The sequence below is a fragment of the Lates calcarifer genome, linkage group LG1, assembly GCF_001640805.2.
Source record: "Lates calcarifer isolate ASB-BC8 linkage group LG1, TLL_Latcal_v3, whole genome shotgun sequence".
Lineage (NCBI taxonomy): Eukaryota > Metazoa > Chordata > Actinopteri > Centropomidae > Lates > Lates calcarifer.
Window position 1 is genome coordinate 11,561,320 of NC_066833.1, and position 13,583 is coordinate 11,574,902.

At 37.8% G+C, this 13,583-nt stretch overlaps 1 protein-coding gene across 1 annotated transcript in view; it reads left to right on the forward strand.

Annotated features, from left to right (window-relative positions):
- Positions 1–7,548, forward strand: part of lrp1bb (low density lipoprotein receptor-related protein 1Bb) — a 204,630-nt gene extending 197,082 nt beyond the window's left edge. The window contains exons 87-91 of the mRNA XM_051070155.1: positions 2,649–2,725; positions 3,352–3,442; positions 3,767–3,917; positions 5,166–5,240; positions 6,338–7,548. Coding sequence (XP_050926112.1) covers positions 2,649–2,725; positions 3,352–3,442; positions 3,767–3,917; positions 5,166–5,240; positions 6,338–6,478 — 535 coding nt within the window. The 3' untranslated portion in view covers positions 6,479–7,548. The remainder of the gene's footprint in view (positions 1–2,648; positions 2,726–3,351; positions 3,443–3,766; positions 3,918–5,165; positions 5,241–6,337) is intronic.
- Positions 7,549–13,583: the final 6,035 nt, after the last annotated feature.

The window sequence follows — 13,583 nt, forward strand, 5'->3', positions numbered from 1 at the left end:
TTTGCTAATTTTCTTGATACAGACACAACATTGGCTTGCTCCATCTTATAAATGAAGCTGCTGAAAGCATTTAGTTTGTCAGTCTCCATTCATCAAGCAGCCAACAGTTCAACAGTATACGTTCTCTGGGCCCTTTTATCACTCCCAACACAATGTTTTGCAGCTGCACGTCAGGGTTCAAGAACCAACGTTGTGATGAGCTGGCCAACCCCTGCGATTACTTCTGTCAGAATGAGGGGATGTGCACATTAACAGCTCTTAACAAACCACGCTGCAAGTAGGTCCCTCTCACCTCTCCAGCTGTATTCAGAGCCCACTCACCCCCTTTGTCCACACCTCCACCACGACTCCATCTGGCTTCATTTCAGCCTTAGTCCAGTATATGGGCTCGCTGTCACAGTGCTGACTTGTAGCAACTTATCATGTAATAAGTGAAGGATAAAGTAATGACTTGCCAAAAAGTAATTCAAAATAAGCTAAAAAATAGTAAAGTGAAAGATTAAATAATGACAATGCATTGCTCTACCCAGAAATTCCCACCATGAGCATTAGGCCACAGTGGAAAGGAAAAACTTCCTTTTAAGAGGCAGAAACCTTGAGCAGAACCAGACTGATGGTAGACAGCCATCTGCCTCAACCACTGCGCAGGATCATGGTCATTTTGATTCTTTTTGGAAAGGCCTGTGTCTTTATTTAAGTACTATTCAGCCAATTGATTGATTTGTATGTCCCTGGTGAATTATTACTATATGATATATGCCTAAGTTATCAAACTCTGTGCTACCTTTTATGCTTTTCCTAACCTTGACATCAGCAACTTTCACAGCTGTACTTTACATTACAGACACAAGAGAGAAAATATTTTCTCATTCACGATTTTAACTCCTCTAATAATAATGGCTTCAACTATTATTACTTATTACCCTAAGATGACTTTATCAAACGGCATTTAGTAGTTGAATTTTAATTAGTTCTGTTATTTACATTGCATTTGGATTATTATTGTTCTATTAGGTAATGATTATTTAACCAGAAAGTCTCGGAGATGTGGCTACTCTTTTTCAAGAAAGACTTGGCCAAAATTGCAAGGAAAATACATCACAGCTTCTTTAGATTAGTCACTATTTAATGTAGTAGTCTAATGTACTTTAAGGGAATAGTGTGATATTTTGAGAAATTGCTGAGAGCTAAATGTGAAGATCAACACCATTAACCTTTATACACTGCACATTTTTTGTTCTGTTCTGTTAGCAGCGGGAAACAGCTAGCTTCCCTAGCAGCCAAATTTCCTGGATACTCTGCTAGTCTCCTGGTAACCTAGCAATGGCTAAAGCACTCCAAGAACAAGAATTACTAGTTCGTCACAACCCCGATGTAAAACTGCAACATGTCATTTGTACGCTTTGGTTTTTGTACGGATTAAACAAGTGAAATAAAACATTTTAGAGAGTGACTTTTACTGACATGAGAGTAATATTAATCTTCTTACACAGCTCTTGGCATGAAAGCAAATAAATGTAGTCCCCTCAATGTCAAACTATTCCTTTAAGGGCAATTCAATTATTATTTTTATCACTAATGTTTATGGTAGCAGCAGCAGTTAGAGGCAGTAGATTAAGACATTTGAATTTTTTTCATCCTTTACCTAGATCTCACTTTTATTTTTACTATATTTTGAGCAGGTATCAGCTCATATAGCACTTATTACATTATCAGTTGCTGCATGAATCTGTACCTTTACCGCCCCTCACTGCCACCCATTCACCCATCTCATGCAGTCCTCACCCAGCACACAGAAACCAGGGGAAAACTAAAACGTGACACTGGCTCTGTGATGTGGGCATCAGTCTGTGCATTTGCAACCTGTGCATGATGGCAAGTTGAATATGTTTGTTATTGACCAGTCATCACATAGAAGTAGGCCAAGCATCTCATCAGTAATTAATGTTTATCTTTGATGCCTTGAACACAGGTTAAGAGAATTTCTTCATTTCCCAGGGAATTATTATTTTCATGGTTCATGCTTCCAGAGCAGATCAAACTCCCCATTGCCCCCAGTTTCCCATTAAAATTCATGTTGCTGTGACATTTCGTTCTACGAAGGCGTGATTCATTTTCTATGTGTATGGGGCTGCATTCTTATTTTTGATAGCCTGATGTTCTGATTCTTAGAGTGCATGTAATTTAGAGTAATTTCATTCTGGCATCATCCAGTCACACCCACCAGATCACTCATGCTTTGGAGACCCATCTGCATCAGTCGTGTGAAATTAGATATCACCTCCTCTAACAAGGGTCATACATCACGCCCATCGGATCCCATTGGAACACAAATGAGATGATGACTTGTTGTCCCACTGTCATCCTTTGATATTTTTTTTTCTACACTGAATATTCAACATGAAAATTTACACAGTGTGTATGGACACAACATGTATATACATAGTGCTCTCTCTCCAGGTGGTGGTGTTTTGTTTGTGTTGGATCAAAGCACTTCATAGCAAGTCTGAATCATAATGTGTTGTATGTGTAAGCCACAGTCACATAATACTGTAGTTCATTTTGCAAAGGTGTTTTCTCAGCAGTCTTTCTACATTGAAAAGTATGCTAATGATAGTTTATTTATACTCTCTTTTGACCTCCTTCAGATGTTCAGCCAATTGGGCAGGAACACAGTGTGAGAGACCCGCCCCTAAAAGCAGCAGATCACACAATACCAGCGGAGGTGAGAGTTGGGAATTTCAAGAAATCTTATTTTAAATTTGATTTTGATTTTCCCATATAAATAAATATATATACCATTTGTACAGTACCCCATTGCATTTCAGTTGAATGATTACTTGTACATGTGAAATTATCTAATTTTTATTCATCCATACATTTTTTTACAGGCAAGTTTATATTTACTCCAGTCCACAACTCCATCCAACCTAGCCTGTTTGCATTATCTGAACAGAAAAGCCCTCACTCAGCAGGAGCTGCTGCTGCCACCCCATGAGGGTTTAGTAATATGACTGCTCTGTCTTCAAATTAATTTTAGGCAGAGTGAATGTATTTCTGGGAAAAAAAAATCTGATACAGAGCTCTACATATCATGTTACTTAGACTTCTTCTAAACGTAATTTATTTAACCATGATTTTTACAAATGATCAAATTAAAGCATGGTGTTATTGAAGTTACACATTTACTTAAGAATGACTGTATAGCTGTGCAGTCAGCTCATCCCAGTGAAAAGAAAAATCTTTTTTGCAGCCACAATCAGCAATGATGACATAGAATGTGTCACTATCTGAGGTCCTTTCAATCATTATTCATCACTCCACACTGTCTCTCCTCTGTCTGTTTCATAGAGAACATAGCTATCATTGTGCCTCTGGTCCTGCTGGTAATCTTGATTGTGATGGTGGCAGCAGGTGTTTACATCTGCAGACGGAGGCAGAGGTAAGCAAATAAATAAAGAAATAAAATAAGTGGATTCTAAACAATAAGGGATGATGAGAGATCCAACACTACACAGCTTTGAGGATAAATGGTCATCTTTGATTTATGAATGAAAATTTGTTAGTTTCAGCATCCTTCTGTAGAACACCTGACTTCTGAGTCTCTGATTATACTTCAGCTCTTAGATCTGCCCAGCAAATTTTTGTAATCAGCATGTGCAAGTAGTGTAATGTGATTTGTCAAGTGGAACGGAGAGGCGCTGTACAGCGTGTTGACCTGCATGTTGTGTATCATGTTAATGATGGCTGGCTCCACACACCTTAGGGGAAAACATGTCCAGAGGCAGCCCATGACGAACGGCGGGATAAATGTAGAGATTGGGAACCCATCATACAACATGTATGAAGTTGACCACGACAACCATGCTGATGCAGGCAGCCTGCTGCGACCCAACTTCACGCTTGACCCTCATAAGGTTGGTTTGTTGACCTAGATATTAAACTTACCAGAACAAACTGAAGCTTCACGTAAACCGATCAGCCACAATATTAAAACCACTGAGATGAAGTGAATAACAATGATCATCTTGTTACAGTGTTCTGCAGGGAAACCTCAGGTTTGTGCACTGAGCTGTTGTCTGAACCTTTACAATCACTGATTGACTCTGAAACTAAATCCACACACAATAAGCTACAAATCTCTGTAGGCATTGACTTGATTGGATCTTTTTCTCATTTCAACATGTGAAAGTTGTTGTTTTTTGTTTTGTTTTTTTCTTCCTTAACAACAAAATGATTTGTCATGTAAATGCAACATAAAACAATATGTTGTTATAATAGGAAAGCTTGCTTGAAGAAGATATAAATTGATATTTAAGAATAACAAGAAAATACGTCAGTATAAAAAATAGCTTACTATAATGTGAAATAAAATGATATATATAGTCATGTCATATCCTCTCTAGTCAAGTCAAACACATCTTTGCTACAGTATATGCAGCAGCACTCACACTGAGCTGAATCTTCGCAGCTGCCTCTGGTTCAGGTTATTAAATCTGTATCTGTAAGAATTAAGAAGAACACAAGAGTATACAACAAAATTCATGTAATTAACTAATCAAATTTTTTCCAAAGTTGTTTTTAATTGCAGAAAGGAGCAAGGACACCAACCACCAATCCCTTTTTTCCTTTCTGTTTATTAATAACTGTTATACTGTGATATATCTGGCATTGAGACACATCAAGTAGAATTACATTAGGCTTTGTAAAGATTTTGTAATCTGCTGTGAACCAGCAGGATATTTCATCCGGCTGGTGATTTATTCTATTCAAGGCCCTCGGCTTCACACCAACACTCAGCATAGCAAATGAAATGTTAACACCTTCACTGATACTGATGCTCACCTACTAGAACTTCAAGCCTAATGCTTTTGCTCCTTGCCTGGCCAACTTTGTCATGTGCTACTATCAGTCAAATCTGGCTGTATTTTCAACAGAGACGTGTTAGCTTGAATCTAAACTAGCTTCTGTACTACGCTACAGTCTCTCAGTCCCCTATAATTCCATACTTATTCAATTCAATAAAGTTTTATTTTGATTTGAAGTCTTATAGCCCACAACTGGACTCATTATTAGGGTTGCTCATGTAGCTAACCAGTAGACTATGATAACTGTGTGAATCCAACCTGGCATCATAAACACAGGTGGTGCTTGTTGTGTTGCAGGGTTGGTGTGTAAAATCCAGTGACCCGCGCACCTTGGGCATCAATTCTGTACCCAAGGAGGTAATCCCTGGACAGGTGAATTTTACAAACTTCATTTTATGTTTAAGGAAAAAATGCAGTATTGGGGAAAAAATATATAGATTGTAAGCAAGCAGTGCAAACTGTGCAGTTACCTGGCAAACATTTTAAAGAGATCATATGATTACCTGCATCAAATTTGCCATACTCATATCGATACTTGTGTAAAATGGAAATCAGACTAAAGTGAGTCAAGGAAACATCCACGGTCATCCATAGTTGTTTCCTGCATTCTCTGAAATCAGTAGTGATATCCTCATAATGCCAAATCAAATGGGCTTCTAAAGCTATTTAGAAGCTTAACCTGCATGGCTTGGTGTTGAGCTTGACTAATTCTTACATGATGCCATTTGTTAACTGTACAGGTTTGCTGAATAACAATTCACCAATGTGCATGAGTCTTGTGCTTTTCTTTGTACGTCTTTAGGTAGAGTAAAATTTGAATGTTTTTACAGCTTAGCCTGAACTTAATAATCACAGTGGAGTTTCCTTAAAGCTGCACCAAAGCTACATTATTTTTATCTAAACAGTGGATTAAATTACTTTTTAATGTGAAACAGGGTTGCTTGGATTTACAAACTCACAGAAAATTCTAACCTGCTTTGGTTTACTGCAAACTAAAAACGCTGCTCTTATCAACCTCTGTCCCAGACACAGCAGCCAGCTGCTTCTCTCAAACATGCTCTGATAAACTGACTGTACTCTACCTGTCCAGCACTAACTGGCAAACGTAGTGGAGCATTTAGAAGCTTAAGAGCCAGATGTTCTTCTCAAGAGTCAGTAAAGACTAGAAAGCTAAGAGTGAATATTGGACTTAGATCTATTAGGTGTACAAAACACGACTCTAGATGAATGATAAGATGTTCTATGTTTGCTGGATTCGATTCAAATAGACAACTATGTGCTTCAGCAACTTTGTAAGGTATATGTCATATGTTGTGTTCTCAGCTTGTTCCGCTGCCCCCAAGTGGCCAAAACAGGAAAAAAAAAATCTATGAATGCAGCTTTAAGGCTTTCACTGTTCTAAAGTAACCTATAGAAATAAATATTTACCTTTTTTTTTCTTGCCTCCGTCTTCTTTCCCTTCTATACAGCCCATGAACTATTCCAATCCTGTGTATGCAAAGATTTATATTGATGGGCAAAACTGCAGGAAGCCAGTCATCAGTATTGACGAGAGGAGAGAGCTACTCCCAAAGAAACTAGAGGGGACAATTCACGAAACCGCCGCATAGCCTAACTTTACACTTTGTACTTTTTTTCTACCACAGTGTATAATATGAAGGAGGAAACAAGAATTTTTCTATTTCCTATGAGGCTCTTAGATTTTACTGGTTTAGCATCAGCATAATGTCCTTGTTGGTGTGCTGAAGAGTTTTATTTTCCATTTACTGTTTGCTTTCTAATGTTTGTCAAACATAAGTTATACAGCACTATACTGTATACTGTGTGACATTGAAGTAAAGCTGCTGATTTGCAAAAACTTTATTAACGCCATAAGCCACACTTGTGCACAGTTTAAACCTTAAAATGCAGTGCTAGAATTTGTATCCATACCTGTTTCTAAGTGGAATAAGAACGCTGTAGTTTTGTGAAGATAATGAAGGCTCAATGAACAAATATATTGTAAGTATCGCAGAGAGGAGTTACGTGGCTTTTTCTGTTTGGGTTTTTTGTGTTGTTGTCTATTGATGTTTTTTCATGTCATGTGACATATGGTCTGTGCAGAGCTTCACAACTGAGCAGTGAAGTTTGATACTTTTGAGGTTTTGTCTTTCATTTTTCCTCAGTACCTAATGAATCTACTGACTGGATCTCCAGTGAAGGCCATAATATCAAGATAATCTTTTCTCACACAGTATGTAATTCAATAGGTCTTCTGTCTTTTCCATTTCTATGGATTTCAAACTCCATTCACTCTGTTTCCACAATAATAGACCTATGAACTTATCTTTTGATGAAAGAGATTGAAGCCCACCTTGAATGTTCTCTGATCAGATCCCCAGATCTTGTACTGTACACTGAAAAGACAGATACTGAATACCATATTTTTCTAGGTCATATGTCAACAGATGGATTTAAGATGTAGACAAGGAAGAGATTTACCACAGCTACAAAAAAGGTTATAAAGAGTTACTATTGAACACATCTGTTACTTAAGAAAAAAGATAAATATAAGAAATTTTCTAATTTTGTATTTGATTTGTATGTTGTTTGGCTGCTTGTATTTTGAAGAAATGTACTAAATGTAAGTAATTTTTATATAAAATGTAAATCGATATTGAATAAAGGTGGCTTATTTCCACTTTGGGTCCCTTTCTCAGGCAACAGCAGGTCATAGCACACTTTCATTGTAGAGAGTATATACAAGAAAGTAGTAACAGTATGTGTGCAGTCCTATCAGACTATTCAACTAGTGATCAAACTGGCAGAGCTGTTACATGACCACTGACCTAACAAGTCAATCGCCAATGTGGGGTCTTTTACCTGCTGCACAGAGGAAGGTGGCTGATGAGAGATTATTACCCTCCCTGTGTGTGCAAGAAGGCCAACACCATTTGTCACCTGGTGGTGGGGACACAGCATCAGTGCCTCTTGCTGAATGATAATTCAGTCTCCTTTAGCTTTACCCACAATGGCTGTCTTTCCACACACTTCACCTCCTCCCTCGCCATGGCAACCAGAGGAGGTAGTGGCACTCCTGCCCTTTCTCCATCTGTCTGGGCGAACGGCTGGATCTGCCAGCACACCCTCCCCACTGCATTTTGATGATGTAGAAATAGTTGCCACAGTTTCCAGCTTCCTTAATTGTCCTCCACAGTAAAACTTGTAGCAATGAAGGCACAAGCCAGAAATCTGCAGTGAGTTCCAAAATACAGTAGTGATGCCCATATTAATCTTTTTAAGTTGTCCTCCATTTTCTACTTCACAAATGCACCTAAAATCACAAAAAAAGACAAAAAATAAAAATAAAAAACAGTCATAGTCATAGATAGGACTTTTTTTCTCCCATCCAGGCACTGACTTTGGTTGCTAATGGCATTTCATGTCTTACTATCAGTGTCATCTGTGGACATTGTTAGAAAGAGTGGAAACACAAGATGGATGACCAGTTTTTCCTCTTTGAGTAGTAAAAGCACTGAGTAACTTGTGTGGTCATTTTTGTCTTGGATAAGAGAAGAGAAAGTGCAGCTTCACTTCTGGAAGGCTCTGCTATAACTTTAGCCAAGCGATCAAGTGCTGTGAACTACTTCAAGCAATCTGGATCAAAACTGCTGGATTTGATCCAGATCACTTGCATTTCAGTATCTTATTGCAAAGTTACATTTAATGATGTATTAACATGAATAAAGAGTGCAAAAGTGGCCAAAGACAATATGGTTGATTCTGCAAAGCTGCACAGCTTTTATCAATAGTTGCAGTTGGAGTTTAAGTTATTTTAGGTGGTCAGGTGTGTGGATGTCATGTCAGAACAGGTAAGGTCACTGGCATTTGGAGTGATTCTGAGGCATGGATAGATATGAAAAAAATTACTGGTTGAATCATTTGTACAAGAGATGAGCAGCAGTAAATCCATTAGACAAGAATTGGTTCCTGAAAATAACTCATTATGCTTACAGAAATCTAATGACACTTCATTCATGTTCTGACTCTCATTTTTAAATGAAACTAGGACAGTGCTTTGTCTGTCTCACACTGAGCATATTAAACAACCAAAATAAAAAGATTTGAAATTTTTGTTTCATAAAGAATAAAACACTTTTTAAACCAGGAGCTCCTCAAAACTTGCAACTCTATACCTGGATGATGTAAACACAGCAATGTGCCCACTGATAAAATGACTGACAACTGGGAACATGTGTCTACAGACTTTGAAATGTTTTAGAGCTGTCTGCAGTTGTTCAGCAGAAAAGTAGGATATTGGAATATGAAAACAGATTCATACGTATGATTTGGTCAGTACAGACTCTACATTCTAAAATGCTGATGAGCCGGTTCTTTGAATCCATTCAAGGACCAAATGATGATGATTTGCACATTCTAGTCCTAGTTACCATTAATTGCACTTAACATTTTTGCCTCATTCCTTATCACTTTAATAGCACACAGTTTTGTAGGGACTAATGATGAATAATTTACCTAAAACATCAGAGTAATTCAGTTGAAAGCAATAATTCACCGAATTGACATGACGCTGGCCACTTAATATTTCTGAACAGTCTCACGTCCTCTCATGCAACTACAGACACTGTTACATTTGCTTATGTTTTTCTTTTGACTTGAAGCGCCATGGTACAAAGAACTATTTGGTAACATTTTTCTGAATCATGTTTTCCTACAAACAGAGAGGAACAGCCATGTCAAAAGGAAGGATAAAAGAGAAAAAAACTAAAATGTGAGAAACATAAAATCATAAAATTTAAAATTTAAGGTGACCAAGTTTTAATAGTGTTAATTGTTAACACTGGTAGACTTTTTGTGATAATGGATAAATCAGTGAGGGAATACAGTATATGCAGAGTGAAGGAGAGAAAGTGTCCTGTGATGTTTTATAGACGCACATGTACAGTACAAGTTTGCTCAATACAAGAGTCTTCAGCTGATGAAGATTTTCCTCTCAGCAGCACTGGGGGGAACAGCTGCTGGTCCACTCACTCAGCGCCTAAAGTGCATCAAAAGAAGAGAAAAACAGAAAATTGAAAACAAGTCCCGAACTAAAAGATGGCTGGCACTCCCCTCCCCTCACCTTGCTTATTGATTTTTTGTCACTTTCCCACTTAGCAAGCATCACCATTCTCCTGCATAAACATCAGAAAAACCCAGAGGGCTCATCTCTCGGACAGAATCAATAACAGCAGGAGTCGTATTCACATTATAAACAACAGGTCCTGCATACTCATCCTACAGTCTGCACCAAAGCTGCTTATCTCTTAGTGTGCGGTGAGCGGGAGAGAGACTGTAAGAGTAACTAACTGAGGAAGAATGTGGTGATGGAAGCAACTGCAAACTTATATTTAGTTAACATCTCAACACTAAAATTGACGCTTTGAGCTTTAAAAGGTGACACTAACTTTCACTGTTACAATTTATAGGGATTAAATGAGAGTAGTAGAAAGTAGAAATTTTACATGACAACAGCACATGGTAGCTGCATTACTAGAAATAAGTTCAAATTTAGAGAAGAGTGAGAAATTTTATTTCAATTTTGAACCAAGGATGATCATCAGGATACATCCTCTGCAGGGCATGGATATATGTACAAAATGTGAATCCAGACTAGACTATTATAGACTTTTTTCATATAATTTATCAAAGTAGCCAACATTAAATTTTTGGTTGGACTGACATGACCCAGCCCCACATACGGAACATTTTGTGCCCAGTTTGTCCCTCACAGGAATGTAGTGTAAGTTGGACTAAAATTAAGTCTAGGTTCAGGCTTAATTCCTGTCAGGGAAAGCCTGAAAATTAAAGAAATGTTTCTTTTGCTTGTGCTGCAAACCATTAGACTAGTAATTTTGTTTTATTACACAAAATAGGCATTTATGCATAACATTATAGGGACAGTTTTTTACAGGGTCATGAAAGTTGGCATCATATTTTTCATAATGTTAATTATTAAAAAGCACAGTTAACAGTAAGAACCAAGATCATATATCTGGAGGTTGGGGGTGGAAGGTAGGCATGCAGACCTTGTGGAAATGGTTTGGAAATCACAGGAAATCACAAATTCTATCATTGAAAGGGTTCATGAATCAGTTTTATTGCCAAGCATTTTAGAATGTCTGCTTTGTCCTGAAAAGATGTGTCAAATGTATTCTGAAGCTTTTCTACCCGCTTCCATTTATCTTATTTCTGAAGGCTGTTCACTAAAGAATGGATCTATTGTTCTAAAAATGTTGGTCAACAAGTCGCTGTGTTTACATGCAGCAGGCACAGCCCAACGTGGAGGATGTTCTGTGTCCTCACAAACCTTGAGTAATGACTGGATTAAGGGGGGAAATGGGGCTGAATTGTAATCCCAGCAGTGAAAGCTGCTCTTTCAGTAAGCTTGGCCAATAAATCTTTGGGAAGGTCCACTCTTTCTTTGGCAGCTTTTATGTTTCTATAACAATTCCACTCTCAGTCCTTGATCACAGCAGTATGCGGCTCTAAAGACCACATACTGATTGGGTACTGCTTATTTTATCCCCTTAATTCTGACACTTTGACACCTGCATTTACTATAGGACACATTTCTAAAAACAGATTACGTAATGCTTTTTAGAGAGCAAAAGAAAAGGAACAAAAGACAAAACAGCAGAAAACAAACAAAACAAGATTATTCAAGATAAACAAGACTCTAACCTAACCCACTCCTACTCACCATCTTCATTTACATTCATTAGAAATTCACTCCAGTCATGAAATTCAACACATAAATGTAAGAGCAATGATAAAATACTATAAACATACATATAGTTACAGATGATTCCGACATTAGATATATCACATAACTCCCTGATTCTGTGGACTGGCTCAAGATTATGGGGAAAAAAGAAGAAAATATTGTGTAAGCAATGAAGCTCAATAGGTCCTCATACCTAGAATACAAAATAATAATAAGAATTTTTAAAAAATCATAGCAAAAACATGTATGACATATCTGTTTCATTTGTTAGGAACACAAAGGCATAAAAAACATTGATCTGAAAGGATTGTAAATTGTCAATACAACATGCAATATATTTTCTCCTTTACTGCAACTGTCATGAATGTAAACAAAGCAATCTACCAGGGGAGACTGACGCACTGGACCCAAAAAAATTCCCACATTCCCACATAGGATGCATGTCAGTAGCAAATAGTTTCTAGGTGTATAGGGGACTTTGGGAACTTCTTAGTTAGCATTGTTTCCTGGCATGCCAAGTAGACTTTAGAATTAATTGACCTTTTCTGCCAGATTGGTGATAAAGATTACGAGAGTTTGGAGAAGTAAGTCCACACTCTCTGTTCACATATAGATCATAATCTTGAAAAAAACATGAATATACAAATGTAACAAAAGGCAGGTTACAAAGGTTGGTACCAGATGAGACCATACTATGTGCATTGCCGTGTATTAAAGATCCACAATAACAGTCTCAATAAAACCCTGACTCTCAGAGTCATTATTTGCACAACCACAAGAGGCCATGTGTCATAGGTCAAACTTGACAACTCATGTCCTTGCCCATAGGTCCAGCAGGTCTTGAACTTTCCTCTGTTCCACTGCATACGGTCTATACAACAAATGAACTCTGAATGCATCTTTTGTTGTTTTTTCTTTTTTAAAAAAACCTTGTCAGCAGGCTTTACTTACATGTGGCAACCCCATTGCCACTGGTGAAACTAGCCATGGACTGAACTGACAACAAAGAAACTTTTGAAATAAAAAACAGTTTTAACACAGGTATGCCATATTTCCTATGGTACAGTAAGTGGCTGTGGTATGAATGTAATAATTTTCTTGAGTCTCAGCACACAGTATTTCACCTCCACCCAGGCGCGAACTGGTCACTGGGAAGTTTAGGAATTTCCCTGATGGGCTTGTAAGGGCCGGGCCGGCTGGTCAACTTTCCCAGCCGTGGCCTGCAGCGTTACAATGGCTGTGTCCGAAATCACTCACTACTCACTATGTAGTGCACTATATAGTGAGTTTGCCATTTTGTAGTGTTGTTCGAATGTATAATGAGAATTATTATACCCTATATAGTGGACTACAAGTATCCCACAGTGCATCGTAAAAAGTAGTGTACAACCAATGGTCACTAACCAAGCCATGTATTCTATCATGCATTGTATTTGTGCTGTGTTACCAGTTGTTCTTGCAATTATTGAAATATATCGATCTCATTGTGGAAAACCTACACAGCTGTTCTGTGCTTTTTATTTAAAAATATGACTGTTCCCCTCAATATGTCAGACTGTTTTGTAAGCCTATAACCCTTTACATACTCTGCCAGAGTTATGCTGTTCTAAACATTTAAGGTAAAAATGTATGAAAAAGAAACATCCAGGGCAATGTGTTCAGATGTATGGGGGAGAAGTTACTCATGGAGAACAACACCTCTGGGGAGCTCACTTTTTTAGAAAAACCTCTGTTTCATTAAGACCCACATACTTGAGAATAGAAAACATGGGCCACCACATTGTCAGGAGAGCAAAAGAGGTGAAACAGAAAGGATAATAAATATGACCTATGAGGGCATTACTTCTTCTATAATAACAAATTCCTGAACTGATGAACAGCCATCTGGAAAATACGCAGAATGAGTTGTGTTTCCGCATACGTAGTTCCACGCATGAGCAGAGCGGATA